This window comes from Grampus griseus, assembly GCF_964374135.1.
Source record: "Grampus griseus genome assembly, chromosome: 8".
Classification (NCBI taxonomy): Eukaryota; Metazoa; Chordata; class Mammalia; order Artiodactyla; family Delphinidae; genus Grampus; species Grampus griseus.
The window spans coordinates 78299698-78314017 of NC_139002.1; the positions used below are offsets into that span (position 1 = coordinate 78299698).

Consider the following 14320-nt stretch of genomic DNA (forward strand, 5'->3'; position numbering starts at 1 on the left):
TTTCTTTTTCATTTATTTCTGATCTGATCTTTATGATTTCTTTCCTTCTGCAAACTTTGGGGTTTTCTTGTTCCTCTTTCTCTAATTCCTTTAGGTGTAAGGTTAGGGTGTTTATTTGAGATGTTTCTTGTTTCTTAAGGTAGGATTGTATTGCTATAAACTTCCCTCTTAGAACTGCTTTTGCTGCATCCCATAGGTTTTGGGTTGTCGTGTTTTCATTGTCATTGGTTTCTAGGTATTTTTTGATTGCATCTTTGATTTCTTCACTGATCTCTTCGTTATTTAGTAATGTATGGTTCAGCCTCCACGTGTTTATATTTTTTACAGATGTTTTCCTGTAATTGACATCTAGTCTCATAGCATTGTGGTCAGAAAAGATACTTGATACAATTTCAATTTTCTTAAATTTACCAAGGCTTGATTTGTGACCCAAGATATGATCTATCCTGGAAAATGTTGCATGAGCACTTGAGAAAAATGTGTATTCTGTTGTTTTTGGATGGAATGTCCTACGAATATCAATTAAGTCCATCTTGTTTAATGTATCATTTAAAGCTTGTGTTTCCTTATTTATTTTCATTTTGGATGATCTGTCCATTGGTGAAAGTGGGGTGTTAAAGTCCCCTACTGTGAATGTGTTACTGTCGATTTATGCTTTTATGGCTGTTAGTATTTGCCTTATGTATTGAGGTGCTCCTATGTTGGGTGCATAAATATTTACAATTGTTATATCTTCTTCTTGGATTGACCTCTTGCTCATTATGTAGTGTCCTCCTTTGTCTCTTGTAGTAGTCTTTATTTTAAAGTCTAATTTGTCTGATATGAGAATTGCTACTCCAGCTTTCTTTTGATTTCCATTTACATGGAATATCTTTTTCCATCCCCTTACTTTCAGTCTGTATGTGTCCTTAGGTCTGAAGTGGGTCTCTTGTAGACAGCATATATATGGGTCTTGTTTTTGTATCCATTCAGCCAGTCTGTGTCTTTTGTTTGGAGCATTTAATCCATTTACATTTAATGTAGTTATCAATATGTATGTTCCTATTATCATTTTCTTAATTTTTCTGGGTTTGTTATTGTAGGTCTTTTCCTTGTCTTGTGTTTCCTGCCTAGAGAAATTCCTTTAGCATTTGTTGTAAAGGTGGTTTGGTGGTGCTGAATTCTCTTAGCTTTTGCTTGTCTGTAAGTTTTTAATTTCTCCATCAAGTCTGAATGAGATCTTTGGTGGTTAGAGTAATCTTGGTTGTAGATTTTTCTCCTTCATCCCTTTAAATATGTCCTGTCACTCCCTTCTGCCTTCCAGAGTTTCTGCTGAAAAATCAGCTGTTAACCTTATGGGGATTCCTTTGTGTGTTTGTTGTTTTTTCCTTGCTGTTTTTAATACTTTTTCTCTGTATTTAATTTTTGATAGTTTGATTAATATGTGTCTTGGTGTGTTTCTCCTTGTATTTATCCTTAATGGGACTCCCTGTGCTTCCTGGATTGATTAGCTATTTCCTTTCCCATATTACGGAAGTTTTCCACTATAATCTTTTCAATATTTTCTCAGTCCCTTTCTCTTTCTCTTCTTCTTCTGGGACCCCTATAATTTGAATGTTCATGTGTATAATGTTTTCCCAGGTGTCTCTGAGACTGTCCTCAATTCTTTTCATTCTTTTATTCTTTATTCTGCTCTGTGATAGTTTTTTTCCACTATTTTATCTTCAAGGTCACTCATCCTTTCTTATGCCTCAGTTATTCTTCTTTTAATCCCTTCTAGAGAATTTTAAATTTCATTTAATGTGTTGTTCATCATTGTTTGTTTGGTCTTTAGTTCGTCTAGATCCTTGTTAAACGTTTCTTGTATTTTCTCAATTCTATTTCCAAGATTTTGGATCATCTTTACTATCATTATTCTGAATTCTTTTTCGGGTAGACTGCCTATTTCCTCTTCATTTGTTGGGTTTCATGGGTTTTTGCCTTGCTCCTTCATCTGCTGTGTATTTCTCTGTCTTCTCATTTTGCTTAACTTACTGTTTTGGGGGTCTCCTTTTCGCAGGGTGCATGTTCGTAGTTCCTGTTGTTTTTGGTGTCTGTCCTCAGTGGCTAAGGTTGGTTCAGTGGGTTGTGTAGGCTTTCTGGTGGAGGAGACTAGTGCCTGTGTCCTGGTGGCTGAGGCTAGATGTTGTCTTTCTGGTGGGCAGGTCCACGTTTGGTGGTGTGTTTTGGGGTGTCTGTGGCCTTATTATGATTTTAGGCAGCCTCTCTGCTAGTGGATGGGGTTGTACTCCTGTCTTGCTAGTTGTTTGGCATAGGGTGTCCAGCACCGTAGCTTGCTTGTCATTGATTGGAGCTGGGTCTTGGCATCGAGACGGAGATCTCGGGGAAATTTTCGCTGTTTGATATTACATGGAGCTGGGAGGTCCCTTGTGGACCAGTGTCCTGAACTTAGCTCTCCCACCTCCGAGGCACAGCCCTTATGCCTGGCTGGAGCACCAAGAGCCTGTCATCCACATAGCTCAGAATAAAAGGGAGAAAAAAAAGAAAGAAAGAAAGAAGAAGGTAAAATAAAAACTAATTATTAAAAAAATGTTTTTTAACTAATGAAAAAAAAAAGAATGAAAGAAAGAAGAGAGCAACCAAACCAAAAAATAAATCCACCGATGATAACAAGTACTAAAATCTATACTAAAAAAGAAAGGGGCTTCCCTGGTGGCACAGTGGTTGAGAGTCCACCTGCTGATGCAGGGGACACAGGTTTTTGTCCCAGTCCGGGATGATCCCACATGCTGTGGAGTGGCTAGGCCCTTGAGCCATGGCGGCTGAGCCTGCCCGTCCGGAGCCTGTGTTCCGCAAAAGCCTGTGTACCGCAAAAAAAAAAAAAAAAAAAGAAAAAAAAAAACTACGAAAATAAAACCAGACAGACAGAACCCTAGGAAAAATGGTAAAAGTGAAATTATACAGACAAAATCAGAAACAGAAACCTACACATACACACTCCCAAAAAGAGAAAAAGGGAAAAACAAACAAACAAACAACAAAAAAAAAATATATATATATAGTTGCTCCCAAAGTCCACCTCCTCAATTTGGGATAATTTGTTGTCTATTCAGGTATTCCACAAATGCAGGTTACCTCAAGTTGATTGGGGAGATTTAATCTGCTGCTCCTGAGGCTGCTGGGAGAAATTTCCCTTTCTCTTCTTTGTTCACACAGCTCCCTGGGTTCAGCTTTGGATTTGGACCCGCCTCTGCATGTAGGTCACCTGAGGGCGTGTGTTCTTTGCTCAGACAGGACGGGGTTAAAAAGGAGCAGCTGATTCGGGGTCTCTGGCTCACTCAGGCCGGGGGGAGGGAGGGGTGCGGATGCGGGGCGAGCCTGTGGCGGCAGAGGCCGGCGTGACGTTGCACCAGCCTGAGGCGCACCGTGCGTTCTCCCGGGACATTGTCCCTGGATCACGTGACCCTGGCAGTGGCGAGCTGCACAGGCTCCCGGGAGGGGAGGTGTGGATAGTGACCTGTGCTCGCACACAGGCTTCTTGGTGGCGGCAGCAGCAGCCTTAGCGTCTCATGCCCATCTCTGGGGTCCGCGCTGTTAGCTGCAGCTCACGCCCGTCTCTGGAGCTCCTTTAAGCAGCGGTCTTAATCCCCTCTCCTCGCGCATCAGGAAACAAAGAGGGAAGAAAAAGTCTCTTGCCTCTTCGTCAGGTCCAGACCTTTTCTCGGGCACACTCCCGGCTAGCCGTGGCGCACTAACCCCTTCAGGCTGTGTTCACGCCGCCAACCCCAGTCCTCTCCCTGGGATCCGACTGAAGCCCGAGCCTCAGCTCCCAGCCCCCGCACGTCCCTGTGGGTGTGCAGACAAGCCTCTCGGGCTGGTGAGTGCTGGTCAGCACTGATCCTCTGTGCGGGAATCTGTCTGCTTTGCCCTCCGCACCCCTGTTGCTGTGCTCTCCTCCGTGGCTCCGAAGCTTCCCCCCGCCACCCGCCACCCGCAGTCTCCGCCCGCGAAGGGGCTTCCTAGTGTGTGGAAACCTTTCCTCCTTCACAGCTCCCTCCCACTGGTGCAGGTCCTGTCCCTATTCTTTTGTCTGTGTTTTTTCATTTTTCTTTTGCCCTCCTCAGGTACGTGGGGAGTTTCTTGCCTTTTGGGAGGTCTGAGGTCTTCTGCCAGTAGGTGTTTTATAGGATCAGTTCCATATGTAGATGTATTTCTGATGTATTTGTGGGGAAGAAGGTGATCTCCGTGTCTTACTCTTCCGCCATCTTGAAGCTCCTCCTCTATTTTTTGTTTTTTAAATAGATTTTCTGTTTTTAGAGAAGCTTTAGGTTCACAGCAAAATTGAGCTGAAAGTTCGGAGAGCTCCCAGGTACTCCCTGTCTCCACACAGCCCCCCATTAGCAGCATCCTACACCAGAGCAGTAAATCTGCTATAATCGATGAAACTGCATTGACACATCATCATCACCCAGAGTCCCTAGTTGAGTTTAGGTTTCATTCTTAGTTGTTTACATTCTATAGAGTTTGACAAACGTATAACATATAACCACCCTTACAGTATCGTATAGAATAGTTTCACTGACTTATTCTGTGTTTTAGGAAGCCTTCCAAGGGCTTTCCTGGTGGTGCAGTGGTTGAGAGTCCACCTGCCAGTGCAGGGGACACGGGTTCGTGCCCTGGTCTGGGAAGATCCCACATGCTGCAGAGCGGCTAGGCCGGTGAGCCATGGCCGCTGAGCCAAAAAAGAAGCCCTCCAGGTGATTCTTGTGCACATTAAAGTCTGGCAACCATTTTATTACAGGATACATGTTTTTAAAGCTAAGTTCAAAAAATAGCCAAGAAATTAATACTGTATTAAATCCTACATCTAAACTGAAGGTGTACTTGATTTATCCTAGTCTCCTCTTTTGTTTTTTATTGAGGTATAGTTGATTTCCAATATTATATTAGTTTCAGGTGTGCAACATAGGGATTCAATATTTTTATAGATTATACTTCATTTAAAATTATTACAAAATATGGCTATATTTGCCTGTTCTGTACAATGTATCCTTTTTGCTTATTTATTTTATGCATGGTATTTGGTAACTCTTAATCCCATACACCTGTCTTGCCCTTCCCTACCTCCTCCTCCCCATTGGTAACTGCTAGTTTGTTCTCTATATCTATGAGTCTGTTTCTGTTTTTTATTTAGATTTGTTTTGTTTTTTAGATTCCACATATGTGATAACATAGAGTATTTGTCTTTCTCTGTCTGACTTATTTCACTAAGCATAATACCCTCTAGGTCCATCCACCATATTGCCAATGGCAAAATTTAATTCTTTTTTATGGCCGAATAATGTTTCATTATATATATTTATACCACATTCTTTTTATCCATTCATCTGTTGATGGACACTTAAGTTGCTTCCATATCTTGGCTATTGAAGTAATGCTGCTATGAACATTGGAGTGCATATATCTTTTTGAATTAGTGTTTTTATTTTCTTCAAATATATACCCAACAGTGGGATTGCTGGGTCATATGGTAGTTCTATTTTTAGTTGTTTGAGTAAGCGCCACATTGTTTTCCATAGTAGCTGCACCAACTTAAAATACCAGCAACAGTGTACTAGGGTTCTCTTTTCTCCACATCCTTGCCAACATTTGTTATTTGTAGACTTTTTGATGATGGCCATTCAGACAGGTGTGAGGTGATATCTCTTTCTGGTTTTGATTTGCATGTCCTTGATGATTAGCAGTGTTGAGCATCTTTTCACGTGCCTGTTGGCCATCTGCATTTCCTCTTTGGAAAAGAGTCTATTCAATTCTTCTGCCCTTTATTTAAAAACTTTTTATTGGAGTATAGTTGCTTTACAATGTTGTGTTATTTTCTGCTCTACAGCAAAGTGAATCAGTTATACACATACCCCTGCTTTTTTAGATTTCCTTCCCATTAGGTCACCACACAGCATTGAGTAGAGTTCCCTGTGCTATACAGTAGGTTCTCATTAGTCTTCTGCCCATTTTTTAACAAGGTTGTTGTTTTTGTTGTTTGATGTTGAGTTGTATGAGCTATTTGTATATGTTGGATATTAACCCCTTATCAGTCATATCGTTCGCAAATATCTTCTTCCATTCAATAGGTTGTCTTATCGTTTTGTGGTTGGTTTCCTTTGCTGTGCAAAAGCTTTTAAGTTTAATTAGGTCTCATTTGTTTATTTCTGCTTTTGTTACCTTTACTTTAGGAGACGGATCCAAAAAATTATTACAATGATTTATGTCCTGCCTATGTTTTGCTCTAGGAGTTTTATAGTATCCAATCTTACATTTATGTCTTTAATCCATCTTGAGTTTACTTTTGTATATGGTGCTAGAGAATGTTCAGTTTCATTTTTTACATGTAACTGTTATGGCCAGCAACTTTTAAAATTAAATTTTATTGAGATATAATTTACATAGAATTTTATTGAGATGTAATTTACATAGAATTCATCATATATACTTTAATGGGTTTGATCAGTATTCAGGATAGAGGATATTTTCATCACCTACAAAGTTCCCACTTGATATTTTATAATCTCTACCACCAACCCCCAGTCCACGTCAACTACCAACCTGATTTATGTCCCTAGTCTTTTGTCTTTTCTAGAATATCATATATATGGTATTATACAAAATATAGCTTTTTGTGACTGGATTCTTTCACATACTCTAATACATTTGAAATACATCTATATTGTTACGTTTCAGACTTAATTTATTTTGAGAAATGCCTAACCGTATTTTGGTATTTCATTTCATGGATGTACCATAATTTGTTTACTATTCATCAGTTAATGGACATGTGGGATATTTCCAGCTTTTGACTATTATGAATAAATATACTGTAAACATTTATGTATATATTATAATTTCTCTTAGGTAAATACCTAGAAAGAATTTCTGTATAATTTATATTTATAAGAAACTGCCAAACAGTTTCCCAAACTGACTAAACCATTTCCAAACTAGTTGAGCTCTTTTTACTTTGGCTGCAAAATTCATTCTTATGCAGTTTAAAAGAATTTTAATCTCCAAGTTTGAAAATATAAATGAAATTAAGTCACTAATCCTTTTTTTTTCTTTTTACAGTCAAAAAAAATCCAAGCCCAGCTGAAGGAGCTTCGTTATGGGAAGAAGGATTTATTATTTAAGGTAAGCATCTTCCTCCCTACCCCCTCCAACTGGCTAGCTCAATACCTAAACTATCTAAAATATCATTTAGCTTAAATTTAATTTCCAGATTTTCGCAAGAATTACAGTTGTATTTGACTGAATTGAAGGTTTGTTCATTTTATTGCCTACTTAATTAGTGGAGATAAATACAGTTATGGTTTCCTAGGTACATTCTTAATCAAAGGCAGGCTTCATTCCAAAGTGTTTAAAGTCCCTTTGTAAAAGCTTCAATTACTTTAATTCAACATTGAGGGATGTCTTTCAGAATATTTACATTAAGGAGAGCATATACTGAACAAGTTTCCACAGATGAGGTCCACTGGTGACTTACATTCTTGACTTCCAGAGATGCCTATATAAATCTTCTTATTATAGTCTTCATGTTTAATCATGGTTGATTGATTTTAGTTATTGATACTTTATAAGACTATCAATGCCTATGTATAGGTAGACATCTATCACAGACTATGGTTATGGTTGACTGACTAATGGCCTCCCAAATATATCCACTTGCTAATCCCTGGAACCCGTGAATGTTATATTTTATGGCAAAGGAGAATTTGCAGAGGTGATTCAGTTAAGGATCTTAAGATGGGGAGATTATCCCAAGTTATCTAGTATAATCGCACAAGTTTTTAATAGGAGTAAGACAGAACTGCCTAAGTAAAAAGAAGATTATGTAACCACGGAAGCTGGGGGCGGAAAGACAATGTAAAGGATTTTTCCCCTATAGCCTCCAGAAAAAACAGCCCTTTCAACACCTTGATTTTGCTCCATAAAATTCATTTCAAACTTCTGACTTTCAGAACAAAAAGAGAATAAATTGTATTGTTGTTTAAGCCACTTAGTTCATGGTAGTTTGTTATAGTAGCAAGAAGAAACTAATAGAGATATTTCCTTTTATCTCCGTTGAGCAAAGGAGATAGAAGCAGGTGCCTTTAATTGTGCCATCTGCATTCCCAAATGCAGTAGAGTGATAGAGTATGAGGCTCTTAGTAGTAGGAATAATAATTTCTTTAATAAATAAGTGCAAATTACTTTGTGCATAATATCTATTTTTCAAAAATGTGTTCACTACAATGATCATCCCAATCTAGGAATATCAGGTTTAAAGTACAGAAAATTCTTCGTGTTATCTAATGGTTGGAAAATCCTTTAATTTTTCTGATTAAAACAGTAAGAAATGACTTCTCTTCTTTGACACATTTATTTTTGGCTTAGAATCATGGGAAGGTGTTCCTGTTATGTAAACCAATATCTATTAAATCCTTATTCCATGCAAGTCATGAATCTGGGCACATTTTGCCATTTAGTCTTTCATAAATATGCTTCCTGCCATTCCTTTAATCTCATCTATAACAAGATATTCTCCAGCACACCAAGAAAACTTTGAATTTATTCTCATTAATGCTTACTGACTCTCAGCACTGCTCATTGCATGTGATAAATAGATAAGATAAAAGTATAAAATCCAAGATATTTGCCTGTGTACCTTCAATCTTTCATACTGAGACTCTTAAGCTCAGGGTATCTTAACTTTTACATTCAGCTTGGCCTTAGCTTTTTGCAGTCATCAATAACAAATAATTGAAATTGGCAAAAAAAACACCCCAAAAACCTAGTGTGTGTGTGTGTGTGTTCATATTTGCAAAGAAATGTCTAGTTCTCTGATTTGGTTAACTTAATAAGATCAGGAATATAATAAGAGAATTCCAAGCTCCCTAGAGCTGATAACTTTTAGGTATTAGGCTGGGAGATTTATGTAAAGATAGAAGATCATATGAGGCTTTTTAAATTTTTTGAATTTCATTTCTCAAATTGAAGAGTTATAGAAAGAAAAGTTGGGAGAAAAGAATGAGATCCAATAATTTTCCATGATTTACTTCTTTGTAATATGACAGTTGTTAAATATAGATTAGTAATTTATTAACTTTCAGAAATTACCAAAATTAAAATTTGTTGCATATCTGTATTATTTGAAAAAATGAGACATTATTCGTAAGCCTTGTTATTTTAGGCCACTTTGAGAAGAGCACTTTTATATGAAATCAAGTGAATTGTGTATGAATAGACCATGAAGTTGCACAAATTAGGATGTCTTCCCATATTCTCTCCCCAAAACACTGTTTAATTTTTATTAACTCCAATAACATGAGATCTAGAAGCATGGCAATTTTAGTAATTAAATTAACTTATTCAGTAGCTAAACAATGTCAACAAGGACCCAGAGTTTTTTGTTTGTTTGTGTTTCAGACTTTTTCATATCATGATCCTCACATAACTGACTTGTTCTAAGCTTTGATTCCTCATTATATAGTGATAGTGTCTAAAGAGCTATATACCTGTGTACAAAGTCAAAGAAAAGGGTGCGGGGGGAGACGCTTGTCCTTGAGTGTCATAATTTTTGTAAAGGAGGAACATTTTTTGAGAAGTCTCCCCAAACTTGGGCATGACCCTATGCAAAAGTGAGACTTTAGTGTTTTCAGCTTCTACTGTGAAAGGTTGCTTCTTTTTAGAAGTAAAGAAATTTAATTGTTAATGGAGAGGCAACCAAAAAGTTCTGCTATAATGTACTCATCCACTCATCTTGATGACAACTTACATTTATATCATCTCATTTGCTTAGTTTTATATCAACAGTGCACATTTTAGGTATTGTATAAACATGTTAAATAAATGAATGAATACATACATACATACATACGTATGTACATGGATACATAAATAGATAGGTCAGGGCAGTAGAGAGTAGAAGCTAATGTCTGTGACCACAGGAATCCATCCATGCACCTATTAAAATGAGTCCACAAATATTTTTGGCAATAACTTGCTGAATCCTGAGATAAGTAGCAAAATATTTTATTTCCCTGAAAGTAGTTTCCTGAGAATCTATTCAGTTTTGAATAGATTTGATGGTTTTTAGTGAAGATAATCTTTGAAGGAGCAATGCCTGCCGCTAAATCACGTGAATTTATCTTAAAAATAATGGCATGTGCTGACAATTGCAAGACATACTGATAAATTCAGTGTCCTTATTAATGTTTGAGAGCTGGCTTTTGATTAGGGAAGGCTGCCAGCCGCAGTAAACTTTCTGTACTAAGGAAAGAATTGAGGCGCTGCGGATTGTTATTTGCCCAGGACTTGAGTTACTTTTTATCTTCCTTGATTCAATTTGGAGTTGATATTCTGTGAAATACCTACCCTCCATTTTGCTCCTCTATTTTACTTTTACATATACTTATTTTTTTAATTTCAGAAGAATTATTTTTTCAGTATAGAACAATTTCAAAACATGTCTAAATGTATAGGGCCAAAAAAAAAAAAAAACTTAAAATCCCATCACTTGGAGCACACTCAATGTTTTGAAATATTTTGTATTTCTGTTTAGTTCCTTTTGTATTAGGCATAATCTGCTTTGTGATTAACATATGTATGTTAATATAGATTATATATTATACATATTCTGCTTTTTTAAAACATAAAAGTATCCTTTAGTTATAATTTCTTCATAAAAATTTTAAAGTGTAATTTTATGATATGTGTGCCAAAAGTGAATTTTTTCCTCATGAATATATGTGGATAGAGAAGATGTGGCACATATATACAATGGAATATTACTCAGCCATTAAAAAGAATGAAATAATGCCATTTGCAGCAACATGGATGGACCTAGAGATTGTCATACTGAGTGAAGTAAGTCAGATAGAGAAAGACAAATATTGTATGTTATCGCTTATATGTGGACTCTAAAAAAAGTGATACAAATGAACTTATTTACAAAACAGAAAAAGACTCATAGACTTAGAGGACAAACGTATGATTACCAGGGGCAAGGGTGGCAGGGGAGAGATAGTTAGGGAGTTTGAGATTGACATGTACACACTGCTGTATTTAAAAATGCATAACCAACAAGGACCTACTGTATAGCACAGGGAATGCTGCTCAATATTATGTAACAACCTAAATGGGAAAAGAACTTGAAAAAGAATAGATCCACGTATATGTATAACTGTATCACTTTGCTGTACACCTGAAACTAGCACACCATTTTTAATCAAATATACTCCAATATATAATAAAAAGTTAAAAAAGTGTGTGTATGATGATTCTAATTAACGCTCTGATGAAAAATGTGTTCTTATTTTTATCTCAAAGTGTAGTTTTTTATTGAATGTGTATGTAACTATAAAGTAATTCACTAAAATTATTGAAAAATTTTAATGTTATTGAAACCTAATAGACATTATTTTTGGAGTTTGGATTTTTTAACTTGAATGAGGAATAACTGACAAATATAATCATATATATTTAAAGTGTACAGCATGACGATTTGATGTACAAATACATTGTGGAACTATTACCAAGATCAAAATAATGAACACATCCCCCACCTCACGTAGTTAACTATTTGTGTGTGTAGTGAGAAAGATTTAGATCTACTCTCAGCAATTTTGAATGATAAATACCCCGTTATTAACCACAGTCACCTGCTATACATTTGATCCTCAGAACTTATTCTTCTTATAAATGCAAATTTGTACACTTTGACATCCATCACATCATTTCCCTCCTCTCTGCTCTTTGCAGCCACCATTCAATTCTTTGTTCCTATAAAATCAGCCTTTTATTTTTTTGAAGATTCCACATATAAGTGACAACATACAGTATTTTCTTTCTCTGTCTGGCTTATTTCACTTAGGTTGTCACAAATGGCCTGGCTTTGGTAAGGAAAGACTTTCCCCAAATGTGGTTGTGAGGGTACCTTTTATTCCTGAAAGAGCACAGCAGAATAGTCTCCATGCAGCTCCATCAGCTGAGGTCAATGTTAGCACAGACTATAGGGGTCCACTGTGCTCAAGACGGCCGAGGTCCTGTGGTTGGTGGTGGCGGCTAAGGTTATTGACTTCCTGAGTGGCAAAGACTGCTGAGATTCTCCTGTTCTCCTTTTTCACTTGTGAGAACACGTTCTAGCCAAGCTGATCCCTCTTATTGGCTGGTCTGGTGTGCTGGTACTCAGAGAAGTAGTGGAGCCAGAGTCCTAGGATCAGATGTATGTGGAACTACAACAGTACCAGGATCCTGAGGCACAGGTACACTTGTGCAGCAATGGCATTGGTGTCCATTGTGTAAGTATCTGCAGATCTCTGGGGAACTGTAGTCTGAGTCTCTGGGACTCTCCACAGTGACTCAGATTGGGGGTAGGCAGGGAGGATACAGCAGCAGCATGGACCCTGGGGTGGTAGGGTATGCAATGGCTTGGGGTCAGGGTACAGTAGCAGCACAGTCTTGGGATGATGGAACAAAGTCCCAACTTTGGCCCCAGGGGGCAGTCACAGAAGAGCAGTAACATATCCCTGGTGGTGGTCCATTAAATCTGTGTTGGACCTAGAGGATGGGGCTCAGACCAGCAGCAGCATAGCCCTGGCACTAACAGGTCAGAGCTATGACCTGGGACCCTGGGGTGGGACTCAGAGCATCAGTCAGCCGGTCCCCAGAAATGATGAGTCAGAGCTGGGAACTGAGAACCCAGCGAGGCAGATCTCAGAGCAGTATAGAAGCTCTGGTCTCATATGAGGCAACATGCTGGGGCATCCCAATCCCAGAGAATGGCTACTGGGGGCCTTTGAGGGCAGGTCTCATGCAACAATAGCCCCAGCCCTGGGGAGGAGATTCAGCAGCAGACTCTGAGATGCTCCATCATCAGGATCAGTGTTGGTGAAAATGATACGAATCCACAGTGGTGAGGCTTGCAGGGGTTCTCCTGCTCTCCTTTTACCTATGCGGTGAAGTTCTTCTGTGGGGACCCCTCCTGGCACTAAGCTGCTCTAGACTGGGAGATGGAGTGCTGAAGGTAAAATGCTTCCTATGCTTTTCTATGCAACCATCATCAGTTTTTGAGCTCTACAGTGTTTTTGCTACTTCCTCATTGTAGTCTAGAGCTTTTCCTGAGATATTTTCATCAGTTTATAGTTCCTTTACTATTTTTGCTGGGTTTTTTGAGAGGAGGAGAAAAGTGTTGGGATCTCCTAGCCCTTCATCTTGCTGAGGTCAACTTTCTTAAGAAAATTATAACAGTTGACTACCCATCAGTGTAGTAAGAAAAAAAAAATGTTGTGTTTAATTAAGACTTTAGGAATACCCAGAGAACTGGGTATTCTCATTAAAGAAACAAGAATAAATGAATAGGTAAATAAATATGTTAGTCTGCTCAGGCTGACATAAAAAAATACCATGGACCCAGTGGCTTAAACAACAGAAATTTATTTTCTCACAGTCTGGAGGCTGGAAAGTCTGAGATCAAGTCTGGCAGGGTTTGGTTTCTAGTGAGAGCCCTCTTCCTGGTTAGCAGCAGCCACCTTCCCACTGTGTCCTCACACGGAGGAGAACTAGTGAGCTCACTTATGTCTCTCCTTATAAGGACACTAATCCTACAATATCAGGGTCCCACCCTTAGGACCTCATTTAACCTTAATTACCTCCTTATAGGCCCCATCTTCTAGTAAAGTCACATTAGGGGGTAGGCTTTCAACATATGAGTTTGGGGAGAGACACAATTCAGTTCATCACAGTAATTAACTAAATAATACATGCAGTAAAGCAGTAACAAACTTTGTTGTTTGAGAAATCATAAAATGAAAATTACTGTTTTAATTTTGCCCTAAATATGATTACTGGGCAGCTTAAACATTTATTTTAAATTGTAAGCCACTCAATTTCACTTACGTACTTTTTTGTTGTTGTTTTGGTCACTTCAAAACAATTTACATAATGCTCCCTAGTCACCAAAAATTAAATTTATCAACTTGCCTATTGAGGTAGGGAATGCGAGACTGTTTGAGTTTTGATACCAGATTTTCAGAAGGAGACATTACTGAGTTTAAATGGAAATTATCTCTGGACTCACTTTCATGTTCTATAGGCTAAAGATTAGATACATTCTGGGTGGGAAGCCTTTTGAACGTATATTTTGGCCATGACAGCTTCCTGGACTGACTTTTCCTGTGTGGAGACCAATATATTTATGCCTTTGCTGAAGGTTCTGTTCCACATGTCATGTTGCTAACATTTGGTCTCTTTAAAGAGCATCATAAGTATCACGTCAATCCTCATTTAATATTGTGTTTATAGTACATATACAGAA

The 14320-nt window shown here is 38.0% G+C and overlaps 1 protein-coding gene across 1 annotated transcript in view; it reads left to right on the top strand.

The window, feature by feature from the left end:
• The window catches only part of LUZP2 (leucine zipper protein 2), a 444380-nt gene that overhangs the window by 330092 nt on the left and 99968 nt on the right, over nucleotides 1-14320 (top strand). The window contains exon 7 of the mRNA XM_082660248.1: nucleotides 7096-7158. Within this exon, the coding sequence (XP_082516374.1) occupies nucleotides 7096-7158 (63 nt within the window). The remainder of the gene's footprint in view (nucleotides 1-7095; nucleotides 7159-14320) is intronic.